At 43.1% G+C, this 16,350-nt stretch overlaps 1 protein-coding gene across 4 annotated transcripts; it reads left to right on the top strand.

Moving 5' to 3' along the window:
- Positions 1–937: 937 nt before the first annotated feature.
- LOC115083958 (zinc finger protein 883-like) lies at positions 938–12,760 on the top strand. Of its 4 annotated transcripts, none has more exons than XM_029588136.1 (3): positions 938–1,265; positions 7,912–8,023; positions 9,994–12,760. In XM_029588136.1, exon 3 carries the CDS (start codon positions 10,039–10,041, stop codon positions 11,665–11,667), a length of 1,629 nt encoding a protein of 542 aa, XP_029443996.1. In that variant the 5' UTR covers positions 938–1,265; positions 7,912–8,023; positions 9,994–10,038; the 3' UTR covers positions 11,668–12,760. The 4 variants fall into 4 exon arrangements, with proteins under 4 accessions (XP_029443996.1, XP_029443995.1, XP_029443998.1 ...); XM_029588135.1 differs by having other exon boundaries at positions 9,991–12,760; XM_029588138.1 differs by lacking the exon at positions 7,912–8,023.
- The last annotated feature ends 3,590 nt before the right edge of the window (positions 12,761–16,350 follow it).

Here is a 16,350-nt window from a genome sequence, read left to right as displayed (position 1 = left end):
TGAGGAATGGGTCTCTTCCACATCTCTATATCATTTTCAAATGGCTATTCACTTTATCTGTTTCTCTGTTCTCCCACCCCTTGCCATTCGCCTACTGCCTAGTGAGCTGTATGCTGCCCGAACTCCTGCATTCTCCTTGTACTTCATTTGGGCAAACAGGAACCATAAAACACAATCACCGGCTATCTGGCTTTTGTCTCTAGCCCTGGGCTTACATTCTTTAGGAATGGACTACGGGGGATGCCACAGCCTGCTTGGCTGAGATCCAGAGTATGATTGCTGAGTAAATTTTGCAGCCTCCTCTTCAGGCAGTACATCAACTCGTTAATCCTTGAACCGAGGCATCGGACCCTGCCATGCTTCCACAGGAGATGTTGATGCCCGAAGCCTTTCTCTTCTACGATGGGGATTGAACAAAGTTAGTTCAACACTCTCCCTACCCGCCTGTCCAGCCAATCCATATCAGTCTCAGAGTAACTAGCCCTCCAAATTTCCCAACAGGTATGCTTGACTGCAATTGCTCAGTGAGAGCCGGTAGTGGCCACTCCAGGAATGGCAAAATTCTACTCCATGAATATCAGAGATAAGCCGGATTCTCATGCAAACAAAAAAAAAAAGTAAATTAACGGTAAACTTGATCCTTCGTAAGCAAATAAAAATTACGAATAATAGTTACTGCGGGCATCCTGAAAAGTCAGAGCCGGGAGCTCGTGTGCCTCTAGAGGGCAGCCTGCGATCCTTTCCCCATGTGAGAGAGGGACTGCGGGGCGAACCACTAAAAGCGCCTTTTAAACGTTTATTGGAAAGCGCCGATTGAGGGTCCTGCGCGGCGCAAGCGCTGCTGGGAATTGTAGTCTTTTCTTCTTGCAGCCCGGCTACAAAAGCTTCGCAGCTGAGGCAGGCAGAAAACTACAATTCCCAGAGGTGCATCGGGACAGTAAAATCTCCTTACCGCCGAGCTCCCTCAACCCGGTCGCTGCAGCACTACGGTGCTGGAGACCCTCCCAATGAAATCCTTGCTTTTGATAATCTACTCTCCTCTTCCTCCTGCAACAGCTGTAGGGAGTCTTTACTTCTCCACCCTTCTCTCTTCCTGACTGCTTCTCTTCCCTCAACCCGCCCTGGGCACTTAATTCCTTTCACATTATTAGTAAAGAGGAAGAAAATGTGTTCGAGCTGCACCCGGGGATCAAATCCATGTCCTGGGAGTTGTGGGAGGCTCTGATCAAAGCAAGATGAGGATGGCTCAGGACGGTGCAGAGGAGGTAGGAGATCTACCTGGATTTGTCATCTCCGAGATTAGTTTGCAGGAGCCTCCTGTTTAGGAATGTGTCGAAATTATTTTTTTCTTAGTGCATGTTTTCTACATACAAAGTTGATTATTATTATTATTTTTGTGCAGTTCTTTGTAAAACTGTTGTCTCATCCCTTTGCTGAACCTTGTTCTTACGGTGCGGGATCCCTTTGCGGCCCCCATTTATTGTTCACTTGACATTGCAGCGCTGTGCCCGAGAATCAATGACAGCGCATTCCGGTCCATATATATTTATGGAATATCTTCTTCAAATGCCGGCACTTTCTTGCTGCTGAGACTCATGGATATGCTGTGAAACTTTTTTTTTTTTTTTTTTGCATTTTGAAGATAAGCCACAGAAATAAAAATTAACAAAAATATTTATAAGGTGATACCTTTTTATTTGACTAATAATACATTTCTCAACTAGCTTTCTTCTTCAGGTCAGAATTCAAATGCGCAAAAGATGACAATTATCAGGAAATATAAAGTAATGTGTTTGCAATAAATGAATCATAAAAGGCATAATTACCATGATGGGGGAAGGAGTGAGGGAGGTGACAGGCAATATACGGTTATGGTTCACAAGGGCAAGAATCAATTCACACGGACACAAGATCAAACACCACAGGGAAGACCAGATCAACACTTCTGCCAGGGATCACTTTTTGGAATAAGACCACTGCATCAATGACCCTATGATGTAATCAATGGAAAATGTAAAACTAGTCAGGAACACAAGGCTTTTGAAGTTAAAATGATCAGACACTTTGGAACTAACAAAAAAAGACTCAATAAAGACCTAAGTTTCTTAACACATTATGAACCATAAAATTATATTGCCTGTCACTTTCTGATCACCCATCAAACCTCCCTCACTGCTTCCTCGCCTTCGTCTTCACCTTATCTTTGTCATGCCTTTCATGATTCACTTATTGCATCCACGCTACTTTATATTTCCTGGTAATGTCATCTTTTGCTCATTTGAATTCTGATCTGAAGAAGAGAGTTTCAGCTCGCAAAAGCTAGTCAAGAAATGTATTATTTGTTTCCAATGAAAAGGTATCACTTTATATATTTTTTCTGCTTGTATTTGTTAACCTTAATTTCTGTGCAGTCAAGTGGACCAACACGGCAGGCAAATTACTTTATCAAAGGTGAGCCAGGAAGGCTGGAAAACACGAGGTGCCTAGCGCCTACTGAATCTGTATGTAATGTGACTTGCCTTGAGCTACCAAGGAAAAGGCATGAGCTAAATAAATAAATAAAAAATAGAACCATCCATCCCAGCAACACAGAGATAGAAGGTTCACTATATCGGCTTGGCCTGTTTCTTAGCACCACCACTGCTTGCTTGCTTCATCTTCTCTTTATCCCCTCCCCTAAATATATTTCTTATAGTTTTTTACACGTTTGTGAAATAAGAGTGAGCACTATTTATTTTTGGCTTGGTAGCACCTCCATTCTCCTATCACAGTTGGAATCGGTGATGGGATCCTGCCGCCATGAGCCTTCATTCACAACTACCTGGGGATTTTGTCCCTATTTTAATAGACCCTCCTCCTGTTCTTACTCAGGTTATTGCAGTAATGGCCCTAGAGTGGGAGCCATGCTCCAGATCTCCCCGAATCCCATATCATGGGCTCTAAATCCAGTCACCAGTCATCACCCTTAATAACTGTGCTTCTCTCCCTCCCTCCTTACAGGGGCTGTGAATGGTAGGGAAAAGAGAGGTGAAAAGATGGAGATGGAAGATGGGGGTAGGGGACAGGGGACAGGGGAGAAAGAAAGTTGAAATCTAACTATAAATGAATAGAGAGAAATGGAGAAAAGAGATGAAGAGAAAAGATCAATGTTAGATAGATGTAGGGGAGGAAATGAAGACAGGTGAGAGAAGAAACACAAAATGGAATGCAGATTCTGGAAAAGGAGTTAGAAGTCGACAGGAAAGCAGAACGAGAGGCTAGGAGCAATGTGATTAGAAAAATAAAACATCTAGACAACAAAAAATAGGAAAAAACATTTTATTTTTAATTTAGCCATTGGGGCATGCCAACTTTGAGGCTGCATTTCTTGTCTATCTTTCTATTTTGCACAGCACAAGTGCAATTGCATTTTTGTTTCTATTTCTCTGGTGTGGCACTGCATGCAGAGTCTGGGTTCTTGGGGTTTCCAGTTCAGTTTCGTCTGCACATTTCTAAATTTCTAACTTGTAGTCACTCATTCTGTATTTGGTGCGTGACCAAGATGCAGTATTCTGCTAGTGTATAGTTTCTTACTTCTGGGCAAACTAACATCTTAAGGGGCAGGAGCAAAGCTCAATAGCACCTGCACCACTGGTGCTGGAATTCAAGATGATGTTGATATCTGTGGCTCTCCTTTTGTTCCTCATCTGTGGATCAAAGGAGAGTGCCTCTCAGTCGGCACCATTTTGAATTTCAGCACCAGCAGGGCAGGAGCTATTGTGCATCGTTCCTTGTAAATAGTCAAGTTACAGGTAGGTGTCCGTAGCCCCCTTTGGGGTCCATGGATCCCTGTACCAGACTAGGGGAGGCTACAAAAGTGTGCTTCTTCAAGGAGGGTGTATTTAGGGAAACAAGAAAGCAGCTGAGAAATCTCAAAAGGGAAAACAATGTACACAGCAAAGAAACAAAACATTAACCAATATCCCGGCTCTGTCTGAGAGTGAGAGAGAGACTATCTATAAGGCCCTTCTAGTAGTTAGCTATTTATGCCACTATAGGAGGCCTACCTAGTAACTCGAGGTGATCTCATCATTGTGTGAGTTTACTCACTTTGAAGGTCATCAAATCTTCACAAGAGAGCACTGTTGTTTGTACATCTCACTCTCCATGTCAAAGTGGCCCCTAACCCCTACACTACTACCTAAACCTCACCTCGAGTTTCTAGGTGGGCCTCCTATAGTAGCATAAATAGCTGCTTACTATGGTGCCACCCCCAGAAGCGCTCTCTCTCTCTCCCCCCTCCCCTTCCCTCTCTCCTCTCACATCTCAGGCCCTTCCCCCAATCCTCCCCCCATCTCAAGCCCCTCCCCATCCTAAAAATGCCCAAAACACAATTTGCAGAAAAATTGCAATTTGCGTTATGGGCATATCACACAGCTTAACTCCAGTGAAAAAGGTGTAGTTATTTTCGGCGTTAAAATTGTGTGATATCGTGCATTATGGCTTCGCACTTTGCGAAGCCAGCCCACTTTTACAAAAATCCCGCCTCCGACTCCTCCCCTTTTAAAAATTAGCATCGCACCATTCGTTATGGTGCATTTCACATGCGTTAAGGCGTTTTTCGCATGCGAAAACACCATAATGTGAGTTGGAAAATAACCCCCTAAGATTGATAGCTCCAAAAACAAATCTGTATGATTTTAAATTCTCTCTAGAAACAGCACAGTTTTAAAATTCCCATCCCTTTTCTGCTTTATCTTGCAGCCTTCTCTATGGGTTGCTGTCTCCCATCTTCATTCCCTAGGGAAGCTCCTTCCTCCTCAGCCTTTTCTGCCATTTCCTCTTCCTGGTCCGTCCTTTATAACTGTCCCCTTGGGAAGGGTGACTCAGCAAATGCTTTCATTTCCGTAAAGTGGTCAAGCAGGAGGTATAGTGGACTGGTGGTATAGTGTGCTTTTCCTTACTGTACAAGGAATCAGTTTTCTCCTATGTGTCATAATCAGATGTCCGTCCGTCTGTCCCCCCCCCCCCCCCCCCCCGAGTGGAATGGTTGCTTCTTAGAGCATTTGGCCAGTGGATACATACATATCAGGAGAACTCAAACCCTGGGAAAAGGATTCACGCCTCACCTTGGGTTATTGGCTTCAATAATATAGTAACATGGTAATGTTGGCAGAAAAGGACCAAATGGTCCATCCAGTCTGCCCAGCAAGCTTCTTAAGGTAGTAACTACCACTATGTGCAGTTACTTCCATGTTTCTCCTAAGGGTAGCAACTGCCACTCCCCAAGCAGCTAGCAACATTTTTTACATGAGCTTTCTTGAAAATTCAGACCGTGCTGCTTGATGTGCTTTGCTTATGGACTTAGCCGTAGAAGCAGTCCTGTGCTTTTTCCCTTATGCCTGAGTATTGGTACCCCAGACTGTAGAAGTCGGTACCCTCTTGGTTATTGTCTGAATCCAGTTCCCCTTTTTTCTCCTGCCATCAAAGTGGGGAGCAATGTTGCAGTTGTATTAAAAGCATCAAGGCTTCTTGGTTAAGGGTAGTAATCTCCATGCCTTCTGCTAAGGATAGTAACCACCATACCAGCAAGTTACCCCCCTGTACACTTTTCTTCATTTCCGTCCTCTAACCTTTAGAGATCCACAGGGTTTATCCCATATCCCGTTGAATTCTTTTACTGTTTTTGTCTTCACTATCTTCTCCGGAAGGGCTTTCCAAGCATCCACCACCTTCTCTGTGAAGAAATATTTCCAAAGACCCATACAAGGGCATTATCACCTCCTTTTTCTTACTGGTTATTCCCTCTCTATGCAGCCCAGCATTCTTGCATTCTTGTGGCTTTAGCTATCGCCTTGTCACGTTGCTTCACCAGCTTCAGATCACCAGACACTATTACTCCAAGATACCTCTCTTGGTCCATGAATGTCATTCTTTCAAGCCAATCACATACAGCTCTTTTAGATTACTGCTCCCCAAATGCATAACTCTGCTCTTCTTGGCATTGAATCCGACCATTCTTTTAGCTTCTTAAATCACTTTTCATTCTCTCTACTCCTTCAGGCATGTCCACTCTGTTGCAGCTTTTAGTATCATCCACAAATAGACAAACTTTATCTTCTATCTTTTCCACAATGTCGCTCACAAAGATATTGAACAGAACCGGTCCCAACACCAATCCTTGCGGCACTCCACTGAACACGGTTCTCTCTTCAGAGTAGATTCCATTTGCCATTTGTAATCCACACCACCTCCTTGGTGCTCACTGCCAAACTTCTCATTTTATTCATGAGCCTCCTATGCGAGACTGTATCAAAAGCTTTGCTGAAATCCAAGTAAATCACTTTGAACACGCTTACTCAATCCAATTCTCTAGTCACCTAATCAAAAAAATCAATCAGATTTGTCTGACAGCACCTTCCCCTGGTGAATCCATGTTGTCTCGGGTCAAGCATCCCACCGGATTGTAGATAGTTCACTATCTACAATCCAGATTTATTTCACACAGAAGCATGCTTCCACAGCAAGAATTACAGACAAGAAGCCAATAGCAAAAATAAAACACTTTAACAGCCAACCAAGTTCCTCAGAAATGGGAAGCCCATCACTGGCAGAAATTCAGCCTTACGCCTAAGAGAGGAGTTTTATATTTATTGTTTCCATGAAAAACTGTATTGGTTCCACAGGTTTCTGCACTAGGAAGAAAAAAGCATAGAAAGTGTGTTACAGTACCTGAATGCAATTTTTTAAAAAAGACACAATCTGCATACACTCACTACAAGTCTTATCCTTCAATCCACTAGATATCGCTGCTTGACATCAGGGTTTAAAAATACAAACATACTATATTCCTTCTACTGCTGAAGCAACTGCAGTACATTCTATGGTAGAGGTTAAGTATGGAGGTGGTTAAGTACTCTCTTATATTTAGACCTGAAGGTCACCCTTTTGGTACCAATGTCATGTTCAAATCACATCACTTGATTTCAGGACACTGTAACCTTCATAATAATCAGAGGGCTGGAAAAACTCTGAGTAGTGGTGAATTGAGTCCCATGGTAGTTCTGGTTTTGTGCAGGTTTAAAGGAACAAGACAGTTTATTCTAACTTATAAGCTCATCTTGTAAATCTTCTCTCTTTTACCAGTTTTTTGTAAATAAAGCCTTTTCAATTTTGAACTGGTAGATGAGCAGTGAAACATTTGTAAATTATGAAGTCTTGCTTAATGGAGAAAAAATCAGTGGTAAATATATTTTTTCCCTGATTTTTTTTTGTATTATAACATTGAAATTCCCAGAGAAAATAAAAATCAAATCTGAAAATGAAGGTCCTTACCTATTGGTTAGAGCAGTGGGATGAGAACTAGAGAAGCCACATTTCAAATCCTGCTTCTCCCACTGATGCTCCTTATGACCTTTGCAAAGCCACTTCATCTTCCATTGCCTCAGGTAGAGACTTGGATTGTAAGCCCTCTGGGTCAGGAACCTATTTGCTATATCTGAATTTGAACTTTCCTTGAACTTGGAAAAATGAGTAATGAAATCTAAAATCCAAATCAGAGGTATCCATTTAAGGTGGTATAATGCATGAAATCCTTATTCCCGAATCTGAGTCTGGGAGCCTCTGTTTTGTTTCTAGGTCTCACGGTAATTTGGTGGACTGAAACATTCCCTTTATTCTAGTTTGGAGTAGATTGGACCATTGGAAATATAGTACAAAGTCCAGGAAAAGCAGCAGTGAGAACAGCTACATCCCTGTTTGTGTAATACATCTACTTCTGTTCCTCCGGAGCTCTGTCTGTGACCGGCTAGGTCTTCTTAACATCCCTGTGCCTCTCAGCCCACATGGGGAAGCAGAGTGCACTCTTAGCTGGGATTATGGGAGTGCGGTGACTGGGACAGTGTACTGAGTGTTTGTTGCATTTTGCTGCAGGTGCCGGAGGCGCTCGGTGTTTTCCAGAAGAACAGCAGTGTAGGGATGGAGGGGGACCGGCAGAAGCAGCCTGGCAAGGACCAGAAATACACTCCTTCTGCACTTTCATGGGGTAAAGATCTATTTACTGGAACTGTAGGAGGAGCAGCTGCCAGGTCTGGGATTTGTACTGAATACGGGTTTTTGTAACTCCATGACAGGAGGATATTGACCTCTCTCCAGAGCTGCTGGTGAAATATTGGGCTGTCCGTGTGTCTTTGCTGTGAGGATTCCTTACCACATTCGTCTCAGATATTTCGTTAGATTAGAATCGCTTGTTTATTGTCCCATTTGAGCATCACAAATCATTTCTGTGAGAGTAACGGAGAAGATAACAGTGTTTGGGGAACAAGAGGGAAAAAGTGGGGGGTTTCATCCTTCATTCTACTTCTGTTTCAGTCATTTTCTCCCTCATCCTGCCAAATCAGCCTCTCTTATCCTAAATCTTTCTCCAAACCTAGCCTGTTTCTCTTCTGCCTTCTTTGCTTCCTTCTTAGAACATAAGAAATGCCATACTGGGTCAGACCAAGGGTCCATCAAGCCCAGCATCCTGTTTCCAACAATGGCCAGTCACAAGTACCTGACAAGTACCCATACATTAAATAGATCTCAAGCTACTATTCCATACTGATTAATAGCAGTTTATGGATTTTTCCTCTAGGTACTTATCCAACCCTTTTTTAAACCCAGTTACACTAACTGTCATAACCACATCCTCTGGCAATGAATTCCAGAGCTTAACTATGCACTGAGTGAAAAAAGAATTTTCTTCGATTTGTTTTAAATGAGCTACTTGCTAACTTCATGGAGTTCCGCCTGGTCCTTTTATTATCTTACAGCTTCTCTCCCTTTCCATATCCCCCTCCCCCACCTCTCCCATCTTCCTCTTTCTCCTTTCTCTCGCATTTCAGCCTTCCCCCCTCTCCTCCCATTCTCCCCTGATACCAAAGTCACCTGACACCACAAGAAGAGCACAGCAGTTGCCCACGCTGAAAGATCAAATCAGAAGTAGTAAATGCAGCTATGTGGCACAGTCACTAAAGAGGGGAATGAGAGCTTGTAAAGAGCACCCCTCTCCTGTGTTGGGCATGAGAAGATGCCCCTCTCGTGCCTGCTGGGAAGGAGTCCCTCCTCCTTGTTGGGAGGGGTGGGTTGCACTTTTCCTCCTACCTGCTAAGAGGAGGGGGGATGTAGCATCTTCATCTTCTACCTGCTGGCAGATGAAGGGATCTGATGTCTTTCTCTGCTTGCCGGGAGGGGTCCTCCTTTCTTCCCTGCTGGGTGGTGGGGATATTCTTCCTTTTGTGCCTGCTTTGAGAAGAGGAAGTGCCTAAGCTGTGGTTGGGACTGTGATGTGTGCTGGTTGTCATTCCAGCACATACTGCTTGATTATTTCTTGCTCTGAGTTAAATGCGATCAGAAAACGGAGCCAGTTTCTGCTACTACTACCTAACATTTCTATAGCGCTACATGACACACACAGCGCTGTACAAAAAAGACAGTCCCTGCTCACTAGAGCTTACAGTCTAATAAGACAAACATATAGGACAAGGGACTTGGGGCATTTCATAAAGTAAGACAGTGGTTAAAAAAGAAAGTTAGTTAATGAGGCTAATAGCAGACAATCGGGCCTAAGATTTAAAAGCAGTCTCAAAAAGGTGAGTCTTTAGGATAGATTTAAACACGGCGAGAGAGGGAGAATAATGTACCAGTTCAGGAAGAGTATTCCAAGCACATGGCACAGCCAGGTGAGAAGCACAGAGCTGGGAATTGGTGGTAGAGAAAAAGGACACAGATAGTGATTTTTCTGATGAGTGCAGGTCCCTAACCTGGAAATGCAACATGTAAAATTACAAGTCAAACGTTAGTTTAAGATTCCTATTACCTCGTCCATGAAAAAAGATATGTGTTACTGATGAAGGACTGTAGCCAGGGACCTCTAAGCAGAAACCGCTCAGCTATGCCTTCTCTTAAGAGCCTGCCTGCTGTCTTCCTTTCCCAAATATCAATGACCGTGTCTGCACTCTGCTTTTTATCCAGTAGATGATGAATCTCTGAGCAGACGTGGGGGAGAAGAACTGGTGTGAGATGTCCTCGGAAGTGAAGAAGGGTCCCGAACCCTTCAATGCCAGGAAAAGCTGCAGCAGCCAGGAGAAGAGACCTGCTGGGATCAGACCAGATAACACCGCAGAGCATGATGTGGTTGGGAGGATGGTGACATACCTGCCCGAACAAACCCAGGCAGAGATCCAGCCTGGTTACCCTAACTGTGAGAGACTGGATACATATGCTGATGGAGTGAAGAGCTCCACCACTAATTTAAGCCTTTTCCAACCCCAAGAAACCCACCTGGAAGAGAAACCTTATGAATACACTGATTGTGATAAAAACTTCAATGAGATTCCCTCCCTTGTTGGATCGAACAGACCCTACACTGAAGAGAAACCATATAACTGTCCTGAGTGTGATACAAACTTCACTGATAGCTGTGATCTTTTACGACACCAGAGGATACACACCGGAAAGAGACTATACAAGTGCGGAGAGTGCGAGAAGAGTTTTTTAAATAACTCAACTCTTAATCGACATCAGAGAACACATACAGGAGAGAGACCATACAGGTGTGTTGATTGTGAGAAAAGCTTCAGCCGTAGCACGTCTCTTATTCAGCATCAGAGGATCCACACTGGGGAAAGACCATACAAATGTCCTGATTGTGATAAAAGCTTCAATCAGAGCTCAGCTCTTGTCCAGCATCAGAGGATCCACACCGGGGAAAGACCATATAAATGTGCAGAGTGTGAAAAAGGTTTCAGTCAGAAGGAACACCTTAAAGTTCATTATCGGATCCACACCGGAGAGAGACCATATCAGTGTACGGCATGTGAAAAATGTTTTAGCCACAACTCTGCTCTTCTTCAACACCAGAAAATTCATGCCAAAGTGAGATTGTATGAATATTCCATTTGCGAGAATAGCTTTAGTGAAGAATCGACTCTCATTATTAGACACAGGAGAACACCTACAAAAGAGAAACCATATAAATGCCCTGAATGTGACAAATGTTTTATTGATATCCCAGCCGTTTCTCGACACCAAAGAACCCACACTGGTGAGAGACCGTATAAGTGTGCTGAGTGTGAGAAAAGCTTTATTGATAGCTCTGCTCTTGTGCGGCATCGAAGGACTCACACGGGGGAGAGACTTTATAAATGCGGAGAATGTGAGCGAGGCTTTATTCAGAAAAGCCAGCTGATTAACCATCAGAGAATCCACACTGGTGAGAGACCCTACAAATGTACTGAATGTGAGAAAAGCTTCATGGATAATTCCACTCTTCTGCGACACCAGAGAACGCACACAGGAGAAAGACTGTACAAATGTGCACAGTGTGGGAAAAGCTTCCTGGATAATTCCACTCTTCTTCGACATCAGCGGACCCACACTGGAGAGAAACCGTATAAATGCGCCGAGTGTGAGAAAAGCTTCCGGTGCAGCTCGTCTCTGATTGAGCACCAGCGAACGCACACGGGGGAGAGACCTTATAAATGTGCTGACTGTGAGAAATGCTTTGGTCATAACTCGACTCTAATTCAGCACAGGAAAGTCCATGTAGGCGATAATGGCTTTGCTTATAGAAGTATCAATCCCAGGCAACTATTCTGTGCTCCGTATAGTGAGAGAGAAGACCATCATGTATCCGCAGATGCAATCTGAGACCAAGGAAATGTGGCAAAAAAGAGACCCAAAATAGTATCAGTTGTCTTAAGAGTTAGCAGACTGATCAAAACGAACATTCAAGTGCACCTCACAGGTTCCAAAAGGAAGTGCAAGTATTACAAAAAGCAAACATAAATTTGGCAGTTGATACAGTTCTGTGCATGCTTTGGGATATGAATGAGGTTGATGCCTGTCATGATGTGCACAAAGATGAACCCATTAGGATATTCTTCATATACTGACTTTTCGGGGGAGGAGGGAAAGCTTCATTCAGAAGGAATATCTTCCACTTCTCCTTCTCCATGTAGGAGAGAGAACCTGAACGTGAGGAAAGCTCCAGTCATGGCTCAGGGCTTCCCCCCACACACTGGGTGTGTACAGGACGGGGACTGAGAACCAAAACGGCCTAAGTTAGATTTCTTTGTCAGAAAAGTCCCCTGGTATGCATGGGCCAATGAGACACCAACAGCTGTGAGGGGAAAAAAAGCAACAAAGTTGAAAATGTTGGGAATATTGTTATGTGCAGTCTCAGTATTATGTCCGAAAACAGATGCCCGATGAATAAGGCCTTCTGTGTATTGAGTCCTTTAGATGCCCCCGTTTTCTTTATTAGTAAACCTCACAGATTGTTATTAGACAAAATGAGTCTCCTTGCTAAAAGATGTATTCTGATTAAATGGTTAGAGAGAAAGATGAGCCAGCTATTTTAATGTGGAAGGCACAAATGCTGGAACCCAGATCAGTCACAAGCTCAGTTTTCTAAGGTTTGGGACATATACGTAATGTCATTATCAAAAGAAATGCAAAGAGGTTTTAGTTTTGCAAAGAAAAAGGGTTTTGCTGTAAAACCTAGAAAGCGATTCATAAATGTGGAAATGAAAATAGCTCTGTTGACACCATGACACGATCTCTTCTGTGTGCTGGCAGCACCATGACAAACCTCGTCCTTGCTTTATGCATTCTAAGATTGTATTCAGATGGGAGATCTGTGGGGAGAAGAGGGGGAAACATTGTATGATTTCTGAAGTTGATTGGACAGTATTCCATTTGTTTCCGTTTGTACTTGTTTTCTGTTAATAAAAAGTTGTGTTTAAAAAAAACCCCAAAATGTGACAAAGTTTGCACAACGGAGCCATCACGTTTCCCAAACAATGGCCAACAGATGGGAATACAGTGGGCTTTTGCAGCTGTCCGTCTGTCTAGGCAGTGGAAAAACGAGACAGTGGGATGAGCGATCCATGCCAGCAGCACCAGGGCAGGGAAATACATTGCTTCACGCCGAGCAGCGGGAGGGACATGGGCTGATCAGGCCTTAGAAACGTTTGCCCCCAACACCCTTTGGTTCTGCAAGAGGGTCTCCAGTGATTAAAGGGCACATCATAAAAGTTATTTGTTCCTTCCCTTTTTCTGCACGATGCTGCTCTGTGGGGGGAGGTTGGGCCTAGATGCAAATGAAGCTGAAGTGCCTCCTCCCAGGCCTCCCTTCCCCCAGTCTTTCTAAAATTCATTGATAGATTTTATTTAGAACGTCGTTAATGTGCCATGTGTGAGGAAAGTACAAGCACAACGCGTTATGCATTAGCAAATCAAGGACATAATGAATGTGCGGATGTTGTAGAGATTACCATTCTTTCATAACTAGAACAGCTATTGCTCCGCCCCGTGCACTTGTTTCATATCGAGACACCAGAGGCTGGTTTTGGGAGTCCCCTTTTGACACGCATCTCTGGTGAGGTGCATCCGCTGCTCCCTTTATCCTCCAAGATTTTCCCTCGGGGGGGGGGGGGGGAACGTGGTATGCCTGCCACGTTTAATTTCCAGAGAGCTAATGTTCTGTTGCTGCACAGTGGAAACGCATTGGTTGCTGACGACAGTAGACGTTACGTTCCCACTGCCTGCTCATGGCGCAGATCCTGCAAGAATAGCCTGGAGTTCTGCATTCTGCTTCAGTGACTGTTTTGCAGCAGAAGAAGCAGGTTTATTTTTAAAGTTTTTTGGGCATGTGTCTGCTCCGCTCACTAGTTAAAATCCCTGTGCCTGAACACTTTGAGATTCATGTTCGGTAAGCTGGTGAGTGGACAAGGAATCCAGCTAAAGTTAGCCAGGTAACTTGTCCCATATATGCAGCGAGATAAACGTCCCGCTGAATAGACTTGCTTAAAGTTATCTGGCTACGTGTAGCCAGATAACTCAAAAACTTAACTGGTTATGATTGAATATGATAAGTTATGCCTTGTGTGGCCAGGTAACTTGCTGCTTATCCGGATATCTTCAAAAGATATCCGGGTAAGTAGCACTGTGAATTTAAAATCAAAACAAGAAGTTGGGCCATAGGCTCTTTTCTACTTCTTCATTCATTTTTGATTCACAGAGTTGCTTACCCAGATATCTTTTGAAGTTATCAGGATAAGTAGCAAGGTTTCCAGATAAGTTTAGTTAACCAGATAACTAACCCCATCTAGAAATGCCCCCAGAATCTCTTTTTTATCCAGCTAAATTATAGCCGGATAACTTGTGAGTTATCAGTCTAAATAGCTTTTCAATATTGATCTCTTGAGTTTTCTACACAGAGAAAACATAGCAAAGTATAAAATCAAAAATAAAGGCCCAGGGAAGCTCACATTCTGGAGATAAATGAATGGCAGCATAAATCAGGCGTTCTCAACACAATCCTTGGTACACACCTAACCAGTCAAGTTTTCAGGATATCCACAATGAATGTGCAGGAGATAGATTTGCGTTCAATGTAGACAGTACAATCAAATCTATCTCCTGCATATTTATTGTGGATATCCTGAAACCCTGACTGGCTAGGTATTCTGTGAGGACTGAGTTGAGAACCCCTGGCATAGATGGTGTTGACCAGAGTGTTTTGGCTACCTGGACCAGGGGATGATATTTCAAGGACTACTGAACAGAGATGGGGTCGATCTGTCAAAGAAAGGGTGCAGCATCTTCCAACACAGTCTGGCAAATCTACTAAGGAGGACTTTAAACTAGGATAATCAGGGATGGGTGACAAAGCCCTAAGCTAAGTAAAACAAATTCTTGTATAGACATGGTAAAAAATGCAATATCTGGAAAATTAAGTACACTAAAGCTCATAGTATGGGAAATAAAGTCCTGGATCTAGAGGCTGTAAGGTTGCTCTGCAAAGTTCCTATCCCTATAAAAGGTATATGTCAGAGTGGTGAAGAGGGAGAGATGCAAGGAAAAGGTAAGCCACAGTATAAGTCATTACTCTTGTGTATTGTCTCACATTTTTGCTAAAGGAATGTCTGAGGAAGACTAGTGCTGCAAGTTCACTGTAGATAAAGTACTTAGAAATGCAGAAATATGCCAAAGGTCTGTGCTGCAACCCATCTTAGCTCTAGGCTCATCTGGCATGCTGGCAGTGCATATTGCACTGATTAGAATAGCCAAAGCTGCTAAAATGCTAAAAACGTATATAAAAGGTCAAAAAGTATGTTAGGGGTCAGTGCTGAATTTCTTTTTTGCCTTTTGGGCTCAATTTACAAGAAATCACATGACTTACAAGAACCCTATCTCATTAGCATATATGAGATAAAATTATAATGTCAACCAGTTAGGAAAATGTTATGGTATATCATGTTAGTTTTTTTCTATTTTTCTCATTTTATCAAAGTTTCCCTTTTGAAAGTTTAGCACGAGAGCCATGGATTTGCTTACTGTCCCCCTTCCAGTCATTAATTCAAATTTGATCATATTATGATCACTATTGCAAAGCGGCCCTACCATCATTAACTCTCTCATCAAATCCTGTGCCCCTGAGAAATAGATCTAAAATTGTTCCTTCTCTCATCGGTTCCTGAACCAATTGCTCCATAAAACTGTCATTTATTCCATCCAGGAACTTTATCTCTGTAGCATGTCCCGATGATAAATTTACCCAGTCAATATTGGGGTAATTGAAATCTCCCATTATTACCGCACTACCAATTTGGTTAGCTTCCCTAATTTCTCTTAGCATTTCACTGTCCGTTTCACCATCTTGGCCAGGTGGACAGTAGTATACTCCTATCACTATACTCTTCCCCAGCACACAAGGGATTTCTACCCATAAAGATTCAATTGTGCATTTAGTCTCATGCAGGATGTTTATCCTGTTGGACTCTATGCCTTCCCGGACATAAAACGCTACACCGCCTCTCGGGTGCTCCCCTCTCTGTCATTGCGATATAATTTGTACCCCGATATAGCACTGTCCCATTGGTCATCCTCCTTCCACCATGTCTCTAAGATGCCAATTAAGTCTATGTCATCATTCACTGCTATACATTCTAATTCTCCCATCTTACTTCTTAGACTTCTGGCATTAGCATACAAACATTTCAAAGTTTGTTTTTTGTTTGTATTTTCATTCTGCTTTTTAATTGATAGGGATAAGTTAGAATTTTTTAGCTCAGGTGAGTTTTTAGTTACAGGCACTTGGACTACTTTTCTTATTATTGGAACCTCACTGTCGGGATAGAGACAAAGTAGAAGGGTTGTTTGTAAGGCTTAACCCTTCCTCTGGTCTCCATGTTTTGCATACCATTCCCGCCCCCCAGGGGAATTTAAGGGATGTGGACAGCCTGGAGGTTGAGCAGCCTGTATGGGCTAGGTCCCGCTGTTAGGCTTTTCTCTGTGCGCCATGTGGTGGGCCACAGCGGCGTTTTT

This window comes from Rhinatrema bivittatum, chromosome 2, assembly GCF_901001135.1.
Source record: "Rhinatrema bivittatum chromosome 2, aRhiBiv1.1, whole genome shotgun sequence".
NCBI classification, from domain to species: Eukaryota; Metazoa; Chordata; class Amphibia; order Gymnophiona; family Rhinatrematidae; genus Rhinatrema; species Rhinatrema bivittatum.
The sequence above is the reverse complement of the archived record's forward strand: the minus strand, read 5'-3'. Positions and strand labels throughout refer to the sequence as shown.

Coding starts and splice junctions, on each gene's coding strand:
- LOC115083958 (XM_029588138.1), top strand. CDS start 10,039: ATGTCCTCGGAAGTGAAGAAGGGTCCCGAACCCTTCAATGCCAGGAAA.